Consider the following 17,668-nt stretch of genomic DNA (forward strand, 5'->3'; position numbering starts at 1 on the left):
TGTCATTACTCGCCCGTCATACATTCCTGCTGCAGTTTCTCACTTGTACTCTATCCACTTGTCTCTACAGCGCACCACAGTGGGCAGGTCTGGTCTCCGCCTCCCTGCACGTTTTTGAGACTACACCACGCCGTGCTTCTCTTCCACTCAGCACTTACTGAAGCTGCAGCGATGTTTTCCTGCAGAGCGGCCTGGCAGAGGTGTGGGCCTCTGGCTCGGAGAGCGGCCTACAGGCTGCCCCTGGACGGTGAGTTTACGGAGCAGCTCTGCTCTGGATGTCTGTCTTCTCTCCACAGTGTGTGTTTGTGATGTAATGTCTGCTTTCTGTCGTAACAGACGTGATAGGACACACTGTGCTCACGCGAATGTCAATACCTGGGTAAAAAGCAATGACTCAGGATGTTGCATGACTGTCAGAATGGAATTTTGGTTTATGTTAAATTGTCGCTCTGTAGTTTTTAGAATAATTTGACTCCGTTGTGGAATGTTGACTGAACATTTAAGTGTTTCCCCATGTGACAAGACAATATTGATCATTTGCACTGTTTGTAATTAATACTACAACGTTAGAGCGTGGCCATGTTTCACGGAGCAGCACAAAGTCGATGTTTTAACGTCCTTTTACCAGATGTTCTTGTCGGACTAGCAGCTAGCATGGCCTGTATGGGAACCATAGTGACCTCTGCCGAGCGTCACTGACGGACTGCGCGTTCAGTGCGCAGTCTCTTAAAAAATGACCTTCATGAATGTTTGGGCAAACGTGGAAACATGGTTGCCGCTGTCAGTCAGTCACGTGGCGTGCGCGTGTGACAGTGAACAAATGTAGAGAGAGAGTAAGGAGGCACGAGTCGAAGCAGTGCAGCTCGCGCTGCTAGAGGAAGGAAGGTCAGCGTGTGACATCAGCTCTGCTTTAAATGGTTCATTATGACTTACAACCAGCCAAAAATACCGCCATCAGAGTTTGCGTGTGTACGTGACGTATTTCAGGAAGCGTCTCTCTAACCCACTCCCTGGGTTCAAAACTATTTAGGGTGACGGGTCCTTCTAGACATATCCACATTTTCTGTCATTTTCCAAACACTACAACATAGAATTAGACAGAAAATGACAGCACTTAAAAACATGGCAACTAGAGACGTTTTATGTTGGAAATATTAATTGGTGAAACTCAAATTGACCCCTAGGCTGTAATTTCTTTAGCTCCTTTCTCCAATGTCCTCTCACTTAAATAGAGGAGGGCATAACAGGCCAATCCAATGATTTTCTGACCTGCATCCCCTACAGTGTTTGGAAATGTTCTCCCCATGTCCTCCTACTTTTGTAGACCTGAGCCGATTAGAGTGTATAAATAACAGGTTTGGGAGGTCATTTGCCAGCATGTAGGATTAGCTCCGGATAAGTGAACAGGTTAATACCCTTAACACTGGACAGGACCAGGTTCCTCAGACCTTGGTCTCTACTGCAGCAGCTGGTTAATGATTTGACAGCGTGAATCACTGTCTCCATGTTCTGTGGGGCATAGAACATGGAGCTCTTTATCTGGGCCTCATTTGTGTATATTTTGCACAATACGCACATACTGTGATGTGAAAAGGGTTAACACAAACCTGAACTCCTTCATGCTTATCTTCCACTGATCCTCGGTCAGTTTTCTTTTGTACTTTGGACATGTTTTGTCCAAATTATGACAAAATAATTATCTATTGCTTATTTTTATGTAACTGTATAACTGTGACTATATTGTACAGCAACCATTGCCCAGTGAACACAGATAATAATCTCAAAAAACATAACCAGTTGTAATATGCTTCTTTAGGCTACCAGTCACATAAAACAATGTGAATTATATCACTGAACTGTCACCAGTACTTACATTGAATCATATTTTAAAAAGTATTAATTCTCTCTTTGGATAAATAGTTGCTTGCTATCCAGGACACAAAACCAAGAGTCCAAATGAAAAATAATATCTATATATAAAAACCAATTCTATTTTGAAGATAATTAAACATTCTGATTGTTTAACTTGTTGTTCAGCATTTCCTCAGTCACAGCTGCCTCCTCTTTGGTAGAGTTCTGCCAATAAATGCTGATTTCTAGGTCAGTTTTGGGAAACTGAGATGCCTCAGTAATTCCATCAGGGAATGAAATGGTGAAGGTGAAGCTTCTGGACAGCCATGTCTTGCTATTTCTTCACAAGACAATGGGAAACGATCCTTTCTCTTGGTGTATCAGAGTTAGTTGAGCCCTTTAAATCCGTTTCACATTAACAGAACTGCAGCTTAGCACTCGTCCACACATTATTCCTGCCCTGCTGAGCTCTGCAGCCACCAGTCGGCAAGAGCCTGACTCATGGCTGGGTGGGAGGGGGGGAGTGGTGATGCAGCATTTTGGGATCAAAATGAACCAAACTTGGTGAATTATCTAACGTGTCCATGAATTCCGGTGCAGGTGTGCAGCGGCGGCCCATGTCGTCAGTCCCTGGAGGCTCTGGGCAGAACATCCTGTACACGGTGCTGTGTGGTGGAGCTCTGGTCGGCGCTCTGTCATATGTAAGTTATCTGCTTTCTACCAGAGGTTTGTCAGACAGTTGAGTTAACGTCATGAACAGAGATGTGATCTCTAACTGTATCTCACAGATGTTGTCTTTTTCTTTTTTCTAATAGGGATATAAGACTGTGACCTCAGATCACGAACGGTTTAATGACCGCATCAATGAAATCAGATCCAGACCCAAGACTGAATGGACACCTAAACCTTGGCCACCTAAAGGCAAGTCCTTCCCCCCCATCTTCAGCTCCTCATGAGGAATTTACTTGCTTTTGGATCCACTTAAAACAACAGTAGTAACATTTTAACCGGATTACTTTTGTACCACATAATTTAAGATGTGTATAGAAATGTGTGTTATGTGTTTCATTCAGTGAGAGAATCAGAATCAGTGTGATCAGGCAATATACACTTAGAAACGGAGTTCACTCCGTGCAGCCAGGAGACAAAGCTGCAGCGTAACTGGGATCTTAATGTTTGAAGGGGCAGTATCATGTAAAATTAACCTTTTGTGAGATTTATATCATGATGTGTTATTCCCTCATCAAAAACATACATGAAGTGTGGATTTGGTCCTTCCATGCATGTTTGAGAAATTCTTTAATCTCCATGGCAACCATTAACTGTGCAAAACCTATCCCCACCTTTGAGATGCAGCTCCTGTGTGGAGCTGCAGTCTCCAAGCTTCTGTCTCACAGAGACCACAACTTTCCCATTCAGTTCCTTCAGACTAGCCAGGAGCAGTTAGCAAACACCTGGTGGAACTGGTGTTCGCCAGTTGAATCAGCTGTTTTCCTATTCAGCTCTAAACTCAGGTTGACCTGAGTTTATTATACAAGCAAATTGTCAGTGCAAAGCTGGTAAAAACGTTAAAGGGTTAATAGAGGAGCAATGTTGAATTTCAGAAAGAGCAGGACTGTCAACATCAAACCAACGTTTAGACGCAGCTGACTGGGAACGACCACCAGCTGATCCACACAGAGTTACTTTACTAGTCATGTTTCCTTCAGTGGGCTTTATGGGGATTTTGAAGCATCACATTAGAAAAGTTTGATGGAAATGACAAATTTTGAAATAACTTCCTCAGTTTTGCAAAAAAGTTTTAACCCTTACTTCAGGTGGTTTTTGTCTTTCTTGAAAGAGTTAATGCGGTAAATGGAAGATGGCAACACATTTGCTGAATAGGTTCTGATGTAGTGATGCTCCCATCCACTGTTCCTTACCACTGATCCACATGCAGATCTGTGAAGGTATTTGTTAGGAAATCCAGACTGCAGCATTATGGATGCACGTCTTTCTGTTTTTCACCATGTGCCTCATTTAGTTCATCTTGGATCATGACAAACCTCCTTCACTGCCTACAGCAGCCCTGATTGGGACTGTTTACATATTCAGTTGACTGACTTTCAGCAGCCCATGTCTGCTGCTGTAGATGGACCAGATTAGATGGACCCAAGTGGAAATTCTGGCTGATAGCATCAGTTGTTGTACTAGACATAAATTAAAGCATGACAGGAGATAAATCCACGATGTATTGAGCAGGTCTGAGTTGTGTTAATGTGTCGGCGTATGGTGATGCATACGAAACTCTAACTTCCTGTTTGTTTTGTTTGTTTGCAGGCCAAGATGAAGGTGAGTAGTGTCCCTGCCTGAGAACTCACACATGGCTTGAATGAAACATGAGCTTGGGTGTAAACATGCTGCACACACTTTAACCAAATAACTGGTTTTACCAACCTGCTGTCAGCACAAATAATCCCACTGATCCATCTGGTTCCTCCACAGAAGAGGAAGTCCACACTGAAAGCAGAGCATGAGTCTCCTTTATAATACAGTTATGTTTCTAAGTGCTGAAATAAGTAGGAAACATTATATCTTAGTAGTTTTACTGTAATTGGGTTGTTTGAGCTCAGAATATCTGCTTGAACAGGCTGGATGCCTAAATTCCTGCAGATTCCTGCAGCTGCTCTCTCAGTCAGCCTCTTGTCTGCTCTCTGTCTCAGTGAGAGAAAAGATGACTCTGACGGTAATGAAATGGTCTGGATGAGCCTCAACAGGCCTCAACTGCAGAACACCAGGCTCAGCTTTTTTGTTACCTGAAGTTACAGATACAAAGGGTTAGCCTGCTCTGAGGTCAGACTGGGTTGATATTTCTATGCTGGACATACATTTTCAAACCTGTTACTACTGTATCAGTTGTGCCTCACCGTTCTTCTCAAATGTATATTCACTTCAGCGCCTCATAGGAGCTGAAGTGATCAGGATCATATCATCATGATTAACTACTGAGCTGATCAGGTCAACCTGGAACAACATTTTTTAATTTTTTTTGACTGAGGAAACAAAAATGTTTGGTCCTGATTTGAAAATTCTTAGAATTTAGAGGTTGTACACCAGTTTTTATCATGACTGTGTGTTTAGTAATAAACCAAATCTCTATCCCAAAAAGGTCCCTTTTGTTTCGGTGAGTGTAGAAAAGAGGAAAGAAACTTGATTGTACAGAAATCAGGGGCTAGCATGATGTCAGTGTATGACCTGGGCACTCCTGGTCCTGCAGGGCCGGTCTCCTGCAACATTTAGATGTATCTCTACTTCAACACACCTGAGTCAAATAATGAGGTCATTAGCAGGACTCTGGAGAACCTGACTGCACTTGGAAGGTGATTCAGCTGTTGGAATCAGGTGTGTTTTGACCACAGAGACTCTAAGAGTTGCAGGACACCGGCCCTCCAGGACCAGGAGTGCCCACCCCTGTCACAAACTAAGCCAAAAGCTGACCTTCTAACAAACACGGTCTTAATCCAAGCTTTATTGATGCACTAATACACTCCTCCCTTCTGTTCCACCCACTTCCCTCTGTTTTCTCTATGTAAGACGGCCAGGTTCTCACTTCCCTGTGTGACATCATCAATCCTAGCAGGCCTTGTTCATGTTCCACCTGCATTCCCACAGCTAGACTGGATGAACTTAGACAGAGAAGATGTGTGAATGTAGTTCTTTAAAAACCAGAATTTCCTCCAAACTCTCTAACACTTTGTGTCTCTACTCTTTCAGCATAATGCTTAAAGCTAAGGTCCTCTGTGGCCGCTTGGATATTCGTCCTAGAACTGGATGTGAAACCCCTTCTCCTCTTCCTCCTCCTCCTCCTCCTCTTTTCCTCCTCTCCCATAGAGAACTTCGGAACAGTCTCTAATGGATCTAACTGAAGGACTTTGAGAGATTTTTCTGGACTGTGCTATTGTTAACCTCTGTGGTTGTGGGACTCTAGACCATTGTTGTACCAAATGCTATTGAAGGCCATTCAGACAAACACACTTTGCATACACTGCTGTAGGGTTCAGTGTCCCTGTTCCTCAGAGCTCTGCCTGTTTCATTTATGACTTCTATTAAAATGACTACATAGAACAACAAGCCAACAGACTGAAATGTTCAAGCCTTTCCTTTGTTAGTCAACAGACCCACAGCTGTTCTCACACACTGTCCTCACTGAAGGAATAAGCCTGCTGTGCCCAACAGTTTTGTGTACTTTGTGATTTAATGTGAAGCAATGGAAGGATTCCTCAGTTACAGATTAAAGACGCACAACCTACCTGGCCTGTCTCAGTGTCTATGTCTCACTGTCAGACGTGCTTTCACAGTTCCAGATAACCCTAACTTGTTAATTTGATGGTAAGAACCAACTTTCCACTTGACCCTTTTTATCCTGCACTTAACCCCACTCCCTGCCTGCTCCTCCTTCTTTACCCCTCCTCTCCCTCTGCCTTGGTCGTCCTCCTTCCTGTCTTTGAGTTTGCATGCAGTTTATTCTGTGCATGTCTTTATCTGCTTACCTTGGTAATTTTTTGAAGATGAGGCAGACCTTTAAATGTCATCAATAAATAATAATTCAAGACCAGGGGAAGGTAATCCCTACAACTCTATAACATTATTGACACTGATCTCTTCATTATGGAACCTGTTAGTGGGTGGGATTGTCCTCAAAGCAGAAGTGTTTGACTCCTCTGGGGTGTTCTCAGTACTCAGTGGTCAGTACTCAGCCAAGGAAGGGATACTAGTGAACTGGTGACAGGATCATAGCAGCAGGCCTATGACTGTGGCTTCATCATCAGAGTAATGCATCCTATTGCAAAGCACAGATGGTTCTGGACAAGTTTAAAGTGTTGACTTGCCCTCTATATGCTAGCAGGTCCTAATCCAGCTGAGAAACCATGGATAAACAAGTCTAAACTATGGCGTCCTCATCTTGCAACTTGCAGGATCTAAAATAGCCTTGCAAAATTAATTTCTCCATTGTCAAGTCTCTCTCCATCTGGTTAATGTCTGGTTTTGTTCTACCCCGGTTTGAAGCGCCTTCATTGTGGTCTGTTCCCTACTATTGTGGGCGTCAGTGTGGACGGGTATACTGTGGTCAACTCTTCCATGATGTGGTTTGCGCCATAAGTGGGTGCGTGTGCTCCTGCACCGCTCAAGATTAAACTCATAATTGCGCCACTCCAGACTGAGCAGCTCTTTGGCATCAGTCTGCATGTCTGCCACTCCACTGTGAGGTTCAATGTTGTTTGATTGACATGTTGTAAATCCTGGTCCAGTCAGGGAATGCTGTCAATCAAATTGCTTGCTCGTAGGCCCGTCGCGATAAACAAGAAATCGATTAATCGTACGATAAATTAAAACTATCTACGTCATTTTAATTATCGCCGTTATCGTCTCTTCCAGCCTTTTTCTCTTTCTGTGGATGACGCTAAATGAAAAAAGGCTCAACTCCGGTGTTCTCCACTGACCCTCCCTTCCTCATTTCCTTAGTGTAATGTCCAGCGCACACGACACCATCTTAGTGCTGACAGTCGATTGTCGGCCCATTTTCAAAATCTGAGACCACACATTAGCCGACAGAAATCCTAGGTATAATGGATCGATCGGGTTCGATGTGCCGTGTGATGTCCAACAGTGGGCACAACATAATGGCTACAAGTCCAGCTAACTAGTTTTAAAACCAGGCATTAATCAATGCTTTACTACAATCTATCTGCAACGCATGTGTCTCTAGTGTCAACGTAACATCCTGACTGAATGAAAACCATTATAATCTATTTATGTCACGTTAACAAAGAACAGCTGAAAAGTTACCGGGTTCATCAACGTAGCGATTTTGCTCCAACTCCTCCCCTCGTCATTTCTATATTCTTTGTACAAAATGTTTTATAAACATTAATGTTGTTTCCACATATCATCTCCAATATCTGCTGGACTTCGGGTTGTGCCGTGTCAGCTGTTTGGGATTCCCCTCTGTAATTTCCCCTCAGAAAGCGCGGAGCAGAATCCGGTTTTCTGATTGGCTACCTGTCACATTCAACAGGCTGCGTTAAGCTCCCAATAAGGAAAACCCCTGATTTAGATCAGAGGGGCCACAACGATCTAGCGTAACACACCACACACTACAGGATGATCACAAGAGACAATCTTAGAACGATCAAAGTCTAAGATTGTCATAAGGGGAAAATGTAGGTGTGAACTAACGTGTAGTGTGAACTATTGCATCAGGTAGTCGATGTGCCCATCTTCTCTATTTAAATCTAATGATTACTGAAAGGCAATATAGTAAACAGACTTCATAATCTGCACTCTTTTGGTTGAATGCAGTATTTATTTACACTTTGGTTTTATGTTATTTTGTTTTTATTCAAGTACATTTTTGTTATTGGAGACTGAGAATCAATTTTATTTTTATTTTTGGTTGTTTTGTTTATTTTGTTTATCAGTTCCAGTGTTGGGTGTTCTTTTTAAAATAAAGTGTATCTATCTTTGGCAGGAAATCGCATGCATTATTACGTCATTTCCATTAAATCAGTGTAAAAAGGTCTTCAAACAATACTATCGTCTATCGCAATAGCTTTTTGAGACAATCGTTCAGCAAAATTTGCTATCGTGACAGGCCTACTTGCTCGTAATCCTTGACTTTGAGCGGCTTGGACTATATGAAAAATGGCAAAGAGTCGTGCAGGATCTGGTGATAGAGGTGAATCAGACTGGGACAGAGCTGGTTAAAGTCAATCCAGTGGAGAAGTGCCTATAATGGTACCAGAAGTTAAAGACAGGGAGTGAATGCCTCAACATGTCTGGGCTAATTAGGTTGCAAAAAAGGGACCAACAGGCCATTGGGCAGATTGTCATAATGTTATTCCTGAATATTGTAGATCCATCAAACTGGGTTTTACCCTTTAGACACCCTTAGGGTGTCAAGGTTTCCATCCTGTGACACCCTTCCCCTTTTGCTTTGACAACAAGCTGGAGCTGCAGAGGCAAGAACTCTTTTGATCGTTGAAGGTTGAAGGGTCATTTAGGAGCACAACCAGCACAGCCCAGTATAGACTCCGTACACCTATCAGTGAACTTTAATTGTTCACAATTTGTTGCCAGTTCACTAGTTTCTGTAACTTGAACAGCATTTAGTTGTTCACAGATGTGAAGAGTCTGTCTACTCATGTTTTGGGCCTGGTGAAAGTTGCTGAGATTCTTCAACTTGTTCCTACTTCCTACCCCAGGGGGCTCAATCCCCTGACCTCAGGATTTGCTACTCTGCAAGATTGGAATGAATCCCTGTTCCAACACACCTGAATCAAATTAATGGCTCTTTACCAGGCTTTTGCCAAAGTTGATGGCATACTGAAGAGGAAATTAAATCATCTGATTCAGGTGTGTTGGAGCAGGGCTCCATCTATAACCTGCAGGACAGTAAATCTTAAGGACTAAAATGTTGTCCTGCACAGTCATATCAAAAATTTGCTTGTTGCATTGTAAATCCCATTCACTTCTGGGTCCCATTGCAATGATATTTTTTTTGTGCTTCACCTGTCAGAAATCAAAATGGCTGATCTGTGTAAATTTTAAGAATATGTTAAAAAGGAAAAATGGCTTTATACTGACAAGATGGGCAAATTAGAATGAAGGATGTGTTGGGATACATTAACAAAAACTAAGCCTATTTTGGTTGCTAGTAATTTGGTTGGACAGTCAAACATGGGTGAAAGATGTAATATTTTTAACCTTCATCAATTGTTTTTGTTTATTGCAGGAAAGTTGTATTTTTTATTAACTAAAGTGTAGGTTGAAGCAGTGGTTGTAACCTCTGCAGGCTGTTAAACACCAAGAGCAAGTGGAAAACATGCTAGCAGCAAGATGGCATGATTTGAATCATCATTAATAAGTGATAATACAGAAATGTGGATGTGTTTAATCCATTCAGTATCAAGATCTGTTTTAGGCATGGACAACATTGTGACTCTAGAGGGCGCTGTTAAAAATCTGTACTGAAATGTAAACTATAAGTAATTATACCTGAACAATGACAAGTCATTTTTCACAAATTGCCCTCTGGCCCCCAACTTTAAGAGTTTGAACCTGAAATCAAACGACATAGGCACATTGTAGTAAAAAACAATTTCAGCAACAAGGCAGTTGATGAAATGGATAATGCTTAATTGTGTTGCTCTACAATGAGCAAAATTATGACAATGTGTAATGTTCTTTACAGTAATCCATTATATACATTAAGCAGTAATATACAGAGATCTAAAGATCCAGATATAATAAATCTCTTGGACTGAAACCGGAATGATCAACAGCAAATTCAGTTTGGCCCAAATTGATACAAACCAATCACTTCGACATGATCTTACAGTAAAATTCAGATCCAATCCTGTATATTCTGATCTAATTTATTAATCTGAAAGATTCTCTGTGTAACATTAGGAGAGTTCCTCTAGTAAGCCAGTGTGCATATTTCTGTGCGTTGCAGACGGAGAAGCTGACGCTGGGGAAGAGGAAGCTGCTGCTACTTTTGCTGCTGATGAGACAGAAACCATAGTGGAGGAAGCAGCTGAGGTGGTCGCAGAGGCCGCCGAGGCGGTTTCAGAGGCCGCCGAGGCAGTCGCCCAGGTGGCACAGGAAGTGGAGACAGCTGCAGAGGAAGTAGCCAAAGTGGCTGAGGCAGTGGAAGAGGCTGCCCAGGCTGTGGCCGAACCTTCTGCTGTCGACGCAGAGGAGACGCAAAGCGATGGTACGAGCTCTTAATCTGAGGAAACCTGATGCCACACACATTAACTGCAGGGAGACGTACACACCACCACACACACCTGATTATATCTGGATTACTGCAAAGACTACATCAGTAGTCATGTAACATCACAGAGAGCAATAAGACCTGTCCCAGTCTCTAGAACCTCTAAAGGCTAGCTGTTTCTCCCCAGGTGTCTGGCCTCACCTCTTACTGCACATTCTCTCTTGTTGTCCTGAAAGTGTATATTTGCTTTTTTATTTATTGGAGCGGGTTTGAACGGGCAGAGGCTGCTAAAAGTAACTTGAAATCTGCGGGGTGTGTCAAGTAGATGGTTGTGTGTCTTCATTTTGTTCAGGTTCTTACCTGGCCTTGCACCATCAGAAACTATCAACTGAAGTATATCTGCACCTCCCCATGTGGCTGTGAGCTCTCAATCAATGCTCATTTGCAGTTATGGGTGAAATAAATGTGATCACTCAACAAATACAAACCTTTTTCATTCACGTTAACCCTCATCAGGTATATGAGCCCAAAGTTCAAACAGTATAAACCAACAACAAAATGTTAAGCCAGAGTAGACACTGTAATATTAATGGTACCATTTTGTTCTAAAACCTTTAATGCTATTTTCTGATTTGACCAAACTCTGTTTTTCTTTGCTTTAAGCATCTGTAATGTTGCCCTGCTGTTCTAAGTATCACACAGAGTACATGGATGTATGTTTATCTCCTACTGTGATACATGTGTGGGTGTCTAAATGCAAAACTATGTTCCAACTCTGTAATAACTGTCATGTCAGATTGTCTAGAAAAATGTTAGTGTCAGAAATGCTGTGAATCATTCATTTTAATAGTTTACAAACAAATTCAAATCATATGTGATCATATTTTTATTTTGCTTATAACTGGACAATGAGCACTGTGAACAGATATTTCATGAGGTCCTACAATAAAGCTTTATGTTAAACTAAAATATTTACTGCCGTCTTTGATTTGTCGGATACTTTTCTAATCTACATTTATGCTTTTTTTGGTGCAATTATAAGATAAACAAATGAACTGGCACTATCCAGTATTTACACTTGAGACCAAATGTTTGCATACATTGCATGATGTTTGTCTTTGAACCTGAACCCATTTGATTGAACCCATATCTAATTTTTGCTAAACAAATCCCCTTTTTCACAGTTAACACTGTTAATGCTATCCACTTCATAATCATGAGTCATTGGAAGACTTAAGCAGATGTTCTGTAAATTGCTTTATCACCTCAACTTGTGTGCTAATTGTGGAGAAAATACAACTTGAGTAATTGTGATGTTTAGATGGTTGGATTTTGTGTTGCAGTGCCACTAGCAGCTGCTTCTGCATTAGAGTTACTGAAGAAAGCCGAAGGAAAAGATGACTTGGCATCCAACGATCAAGAACCGCTACCAACAGAAGTGGAAACACCTGTTGAAAAAGTGACCCCTACTGTTACAGAGGTCTTGACATCAGATGGAGATACTTCAGTCAAAGCTGTAGCAGTTAGTGAGGAGACTGTTACATCAGAGAAAGATGGAAAGGTTTCTGGAACTGTAGATGTAGCACCAGCCACGGAGTCTCCTACACCACTAGAGGTAGTGTCAGTAGAAGAATCAGCAGCCTTTGCAGAAGTTGCACCAGTTGCTGAGGTGCTCCCTACACCAGGAGAGGTTGCACCAGTTGAGGATGTCCCTGTACCCATAGAGGTTTCAGCAGTGGAGGCCCCTACAACCATTGAGGTTGCAGCAGTTGTTGAGGAGACTTTGACAACAGCAGAGGTTGCAGCAGTTGTTGAGGAGACTTTGACAACAGCAGAGGTTGCACCAGTTGTTGAGGACGTCCCTGTACCCATAGAGGTTTCAGCAGTTGTTGAGGAGGCCCCTGTACCTATAGAGGTTTCAGCAGTTGTTGAGGAGGTCCCTGTACCCATAGAGGTTTCAGCAGTTGTTGAGGAGGCCCCTGTACCTATAGAGGTTTCAGCAGTTGTTGAGGAGGTCCCTGTACCCATAGAGGTTTCAGCAGTTGTTGAGGAGGCCCCTGTACCCATAGAGGTTTCAGCAGTTGTTGAGGAGGTCCCTGTACCCATAGATGTTTCAGCAGTTGTTGAGGAGGCCCCTGTACCCATAGAGGTTTCAGCAGTTGTTGAGGAAGCCCCTGTACCCGTAGAAGTTGCACCGGTTGTTGAGGAGGCCCCTGCACCAATAAAGATTACAGCAGTTGTCGAGAAGACTTTGATACCAGCAGAGGTTGTGCCAGTTGTTGAGGAGACTTCAAAACAAGCAGATGTTGAGGCAGTTGTTGAGGAGGCCCCTGTAGCCATAGAAGTTGCTCCAGTTATTGATGAGGGCCCTGTACTTGTAGAGGTTGTGCCAGTTGTTGAGGAGACTTTGACACGAGCAGAGGTTTCACCGGTTGTCGAGGAGGCCTCTGCACCCACAGAGGTTGCTCCAGTCATACAGGAGACTCCAGCACTAATAGATTCTAGCAAAGAATACATTGTTGTTGTCCTGGAAGGAACACCCAAAGAAGAGAAAAGACCCAAGGTCCTAGGAGTTGGCCCTATGATCGGTAGAATCATCCCAGCTCCAGAAGATGACAGTACCCCTGCCTCTGAGGTAACAATTTGTTCGTAAAATTTTAAGTAGCTTTAAGTAGCAAGTATTATAACTAGTAAATGGCAATGCATTACTCCTTTGGCAAGAGATTAAAATTTACTAATTTTTTCTAAACTTCTCTAACCAGTGGTCAGCGGCAGGTCAGATACTGGAAAGTCTGATTTCATAATCCTTTTCATCAAATACGTCAGCCAAGAACGCTGGTTTCATTGGTGTTTAAGAAAAAACTGTTTTTTTTGGTGCTATTATAAGATAAACAGATGAAGAGAGACTTAAGTTTAGGGAGATTAACTTTTATATATAAATACTACCGGTATATATAAAAGTTACTGTACCTACCAATGGACCTGCTAGTTAGCCAAAAATGATCAAATTACCTGAAATGAATATCATCTTCTAAAACTCTGCTCTGTGCATATCCACAAGAAAACGTTTAATAATTTACTTTTAAGTAGTCCTTAAACTATTAAAAGGGTTACTACATTTTTTTTCTTACAACATGTAGTGTGGTCTGGAAAAGAATTAACATAGCTCTTTAAACTTTGCTGTTCAGGGTAGGCGACGTCTTCTTAGGATTCAAATGCAGTAGTATCCAACAAAGGTATTGAGCCTTTAATTATCTGGATTATTTTAGATTAGGTTATGAACACTGTGCTTCCAAGTAAAATGTAGATTCCTCCTGTATGTGTGTACTTTCCACTCTAGGGATGTAGACTTAGAGGAAGGTTTTGGAGTTTTTATCATCTGTACAAAACTAACATGTTGCTTTTATTTGTTGCAGTAAAGCACTCCTAAATGATGATTTTCAGTCCTCCACTAGAAGATGGAGGATGTGCCTTTCTCCTATACTTCATCCTTCAGCTCTGAAATACAAAGGGAGTAACTGGTTACACATTACTGTCATGGTACAGTGTTTAGATCACCAGCTGCTTTATTGAGCCCACATAGCCCATTACTGTGAACTGTCACATGAATAACTGTTGCATTCTTGTCAGATTGTTTTGGGCATATGGTTTTTGTTGTGTTGTTAGGAACATTTCCTGTCTCCTCCGTGAACTACAATCTGTTTACAGCTTTTGACTAAACTGAGCCTTTCAAACATCCCAAAGCTTTTATTGTTACACGTTAAAGTTTTAAAAACCACTCCAGTGGAATATGTTGACATCGTGCATCTCCAAGCACTGCCCTGCCACCATAGTATTAGCTCTCAAAGCGAGGAGAGTTTAGATCCACCAGCACTGCGTTGTAGAAACCAGCCTCGGGTTTTTTCTCTGCTACTTCTGGTTCCAGGTGGAATCACTCTGACTGTACTTTATGTTTATGAACAAACACGTGAATCCATGAGTATGACCTTCTACCTCACTGTTTTCCCTCATGTACATCATTTTAAAACAACCCTTTAGAGCTCTGTGCAATCCAATCAGTGTTAGGTTTCTTGCTCTGCAACATAGCACTTAAACCATTACCTTCACAATGGTCCCATTAAATTGTAATGGGGTCATTTTTAAAAACACTCCAAGGAAATGATATGAATAAAGAATAATCAGCACCAGGTACCTGATGTTATAGCCACAGATTAAGATTGAAAAACAAAACTAGTAAGGGAACTGTAACTATAGTCAGTATCATCTCTGTTTTACACATACTGGAATCATCATTGAATCACTGAGTTAAATTGGGAAATAAAGCAGCCTCCTGTTCTTTCACTCTTTGTGTTTCTATCCTGTCTTGTTTTTCTATTTTTCTAGAGTTAACCCTGTATTAAGTGGAGCCTAAAGGCTTTCAGCATGTTCAAACAAGTGACAAACAGTATGTTAAGGGATTGTGATTTTCAATGTTTCAGTATTTCTGAAGGAAGGTTTCCAGTGTGAAGAGCTTTGACAACTCTGTTGTGGTTTTCCTTCCTTCAGATTTTTCTTCCTCGTTGTGAATTTCTTTCTTTCATAGGGCAGCAGGGATCACTGAAACTGAACTGTTAGAATAGATGTTTTTAAATGGGATATTATACACTGCCCTCTATGCTTTCAGTTGGATTTCTCTCTTTGACTCTAGATGGTTACCATTAAATAGCAGATACTGTGAAAATGTACTCTTATTTTTCAAAATAAAGAATTTGAAAATAGAATTTCATTTATTGCATTGCTTAATATTTTTTAAGTGTGAACCATTAAATATATTGCATCTTAATATTTACCCACCACACTTCAGGGTGGTGGATTTACACAAAGAAAAAGCAGTGTTTTTTATTACATTTGAACATATATCAGAAAACAAAGCAAAATGCCATCTGCCTAATTGTTTTAATTATTATTTTTCTTTAATCCGTTGCGTGAATGTGTGGGATGGGATCTGGCTCCAATACGTTGCGAGCTGAGACCTCCATGTATTAGAGATTCTTGCCCATCCAGTGGCATAGGCACTGACTAAAACTGAGCCCTGAGCGTCGATTTGTAGACCAAATCAACTCTCCAGTCTCATTTCTGCCTCAAAGCAGTCTTTGTTTTCCTGATTAAGAAAGCCACAGTCATTTTGTTATACTTTCTCTACACGGTCTTCAACAAAGCTTAATTAGGTGACATGTCAGTAAACTCCACATGGATGATGAGACCAAACCATCACACCACCCCTGGCTGCTTACCTTGTTCCAATAGTTCATTGTGTGGGCCATGCCTTCTACAGATAGTGACATGCAGAGACACACTTGGCACACTATGTGAGGTACAAAAACATAGCATAAAATTGGTCCATCTACTTCCAATTTTCTAAGGTTCAGGTAAATGTTCACATCCCCATTGTTGGCAGTGGAAAGGGGTCACAATGAATTCCTTGACTGTTCTGTGGCTACACACTGATGCCCTCTGTATTCTATATTCTATCAGAACCAACATGAAGTGCTTAAGAATTTGGACCACAGTAGCCTATCTGTTGGAGTGGACCACAGGTTGTACCCTTGGTGACTAACCATGTTCAGCTTCAGTTCAGTGTTTTATCTTTGTGTAGAATGATTGGTGCTCCAAACCACCCAACTCAAAACCCTCCCTCTGCTTAATGAAACTTGCAATCTCTGCAGGAAGACCCAGTTTGAGATTCAAGCCCATGACCTTGTTACTGCAAAGCAGTACTTTTCCGTGGTTACTTTCCCCAGTGATAGCTAATAGATACAGAGTATTGTAACTTGTCATCAGTGCTTTGTGGTTTACTTCTAAAGACTGATGCTCTTGTTAAAGTGTGTGTTTACTTTTTCTAAAACACTGGAAGACCTTCTAGGATCTCTCCAGGACTTCTTTGAAGTCTTCTGAAATATTCAAATAGAATTGAAATGACTCCATGATAGAAGACAACAGAAGTAGTAGCAATGAGGTGTGAACATCCTCTGTCCCTTTTAATGTTGACAAAACAGGACTGGTTTGGGACAGGCTCAAACGACATTGGATCTTAATCATCAGAAAGAAGAAGAATGATGGATACTCTAGCTTTTTCCCACAGTCCAAACAATGACTATTAGGTTGATTGAGTACTCTAAATTACTCTTGGGTATGATTGAGTGTGTGTTGTTGTTTGTGTAATGGTATGTCTACTTGACCCAGAGTGCCAATGAAAAGAGACTAAAATTTGAGGGTTAACATCTTTCCTTTAAATCCCCCTCATTACTCTCACTGCAGTAACTACAGCTGGGGATTTTCTAAATGATTTTCGCAGTCAAATTGATCATAATTTACTTTCAAAAAAGCTTCCTAAAACGCTTAGATTTGCCATAAGTTAAAGCGTTGTTCTTCACACTCCACTAGATGGCGCTTGAGCTGCTGCCCAGATCTGGAGCGTTTGTTTCTGCGTCAGTTCGTCTGACGTCAAGGCGGTCTGTGCTATGACCCGTTGGATCATTTGTAGCAGAGAGGCGGCACACCGGAAAGCTAACGGGTAGCAGAACTCCATCGGAAATAGAAGCCTGAGTTTGAAATCTGTGTGGCATATCGATCTGTACATTCAATCTCCAGAACATTAATAGGTGCCTGCGTAGGGACTTCCGCGGCAACGAGGCCTTGGAAACTCCTGCAGAAGCGAGCGAAAGGAGCGTTTTGGTCCCGTCAAGTGGGCTAACAAGCTAACTTGGGCCCTAGCTGCTGCTAGCAGTGGAGCTCACTTCCCGCAAGCAAAAGCAAAACAAGGTAAGAGAAGAATACCCACAACACGGGCACATCACTCTGAAAGCTCACGGTTCCCGCTGTTGTTGATGTATTTGCTGGAATAGCCTTAAAGATTAATGTCTCAAAACGAGAGTAGCAGTGTTTTAGCAACTAACCAGTTGCTAGCTCCCTGGAGCTGAATAAGAATAACCACAGCAAGCTATTTGTGTGCCTTAGTTTTGTGTTTTACTGCAGAAATGAATGTTGACTTGCTTTTAAAAATTGAATGCTCTTTTCTGA

General features: G+C 41.7%; 2 protein-coding genes across 6 annotated transcripts in view; both read left to right on the forward strand.

Annotated features, from left to right (window-relative positions):
* Positions 1–7: 7 nt before the first annotated feature.
* Positions 8–15,374, forward strand: mgarpa (mitochondria localized glutamic acid rich protein a). Of its 4 annotated transcripts, XM_044126179.1 has the most exons (8): positions 11–247; positions 2,452–2,552; positions 2,667–2,772; positions 4,171–4,182; positions 10,346–10,606; positions 11,953–13,244; positions 13,798–13,845; positions 14,026–15,374. In XM_044126179.1, the coding sequence occupies exons 1-7, from the start codon at positions 172–174 to the stop codon at positions 13,831–13,833; spliced, it is 1,884 nt and encodes a 627-aa protein (XP_043982114.1). In that variant the 5' UTR covers positions 11–171; the 3' UTR covers positions 13,834–13,845; positions 14,026–15,374. The 4 variants fall into 4 exon arrangements, with proteins under 4 accessions (XP_043982115.1, XP_043982117.1, XP_043982114.1 ...); XM_044126180.1 differs by lacking the exon at positions 4,171–4,182 and having other exon boundaries at positions 8–247; XM_044126181.1 differs by lacking the exon at positions 13,798–13,845.
* Positions 15,375–17,085: 1,711 nt separating this feature from the next.
* elf2a (E74-like factor 2a (ets domain transcription factor)) overlaps positions 17,086–17,668 on the forward strand; it is a 38,296-nt gene continuing 37,713 nt past the window's right edge. For both annotated transcript variants that reach the window (XM_044127064.1, XM_044127065.1), the window contains exon 1: positions 17,086–17,410. The gene's annotated coding sequence lies outside the window, so the exon portion shown is untranslated. The remainder of the gene's footprint in view (positions 17,411–17,668) is intronic.

This window comes from Gambusia affinis, linkage group LG09 (genome assembly GCF_019740435.1).
Source record: "Gambusia affinis linkage group LG09, SWU_Gaff_1.0, whole genome shotgun sequence".
In the NCBI taxonomy this organism is placed as follows: Eukaryota; Metazoa; Chordata; class Actinopteri; order Cyprinodontiformes; family Poeciliidae; genus Gambusia; species Gambusia affinis.

Coding starts and splice junctions, on each gene's coding strand:
- mgarpa (XM_044126179.1), top strand. CDS start 172: ATGTTTTCCTGCAGAGCGGCCTGGCAGAGGTGTGGGCCTCTGGCTCGG. Junction 2,553..2,666: donor TGGTCGGCGCTCTGTCATAT/GTAAGTTATCTG, acceptor TTTTTCTAATAG/GGATATAAGACTGTGACCTC. Junction 13,245..13,797: donor ACAGTACCCCTGCCTCTGAG/GTAACAATTTGT, acceptor TTTGCTGTTCAG/GGTAGGCGACGTCTTCTTAG.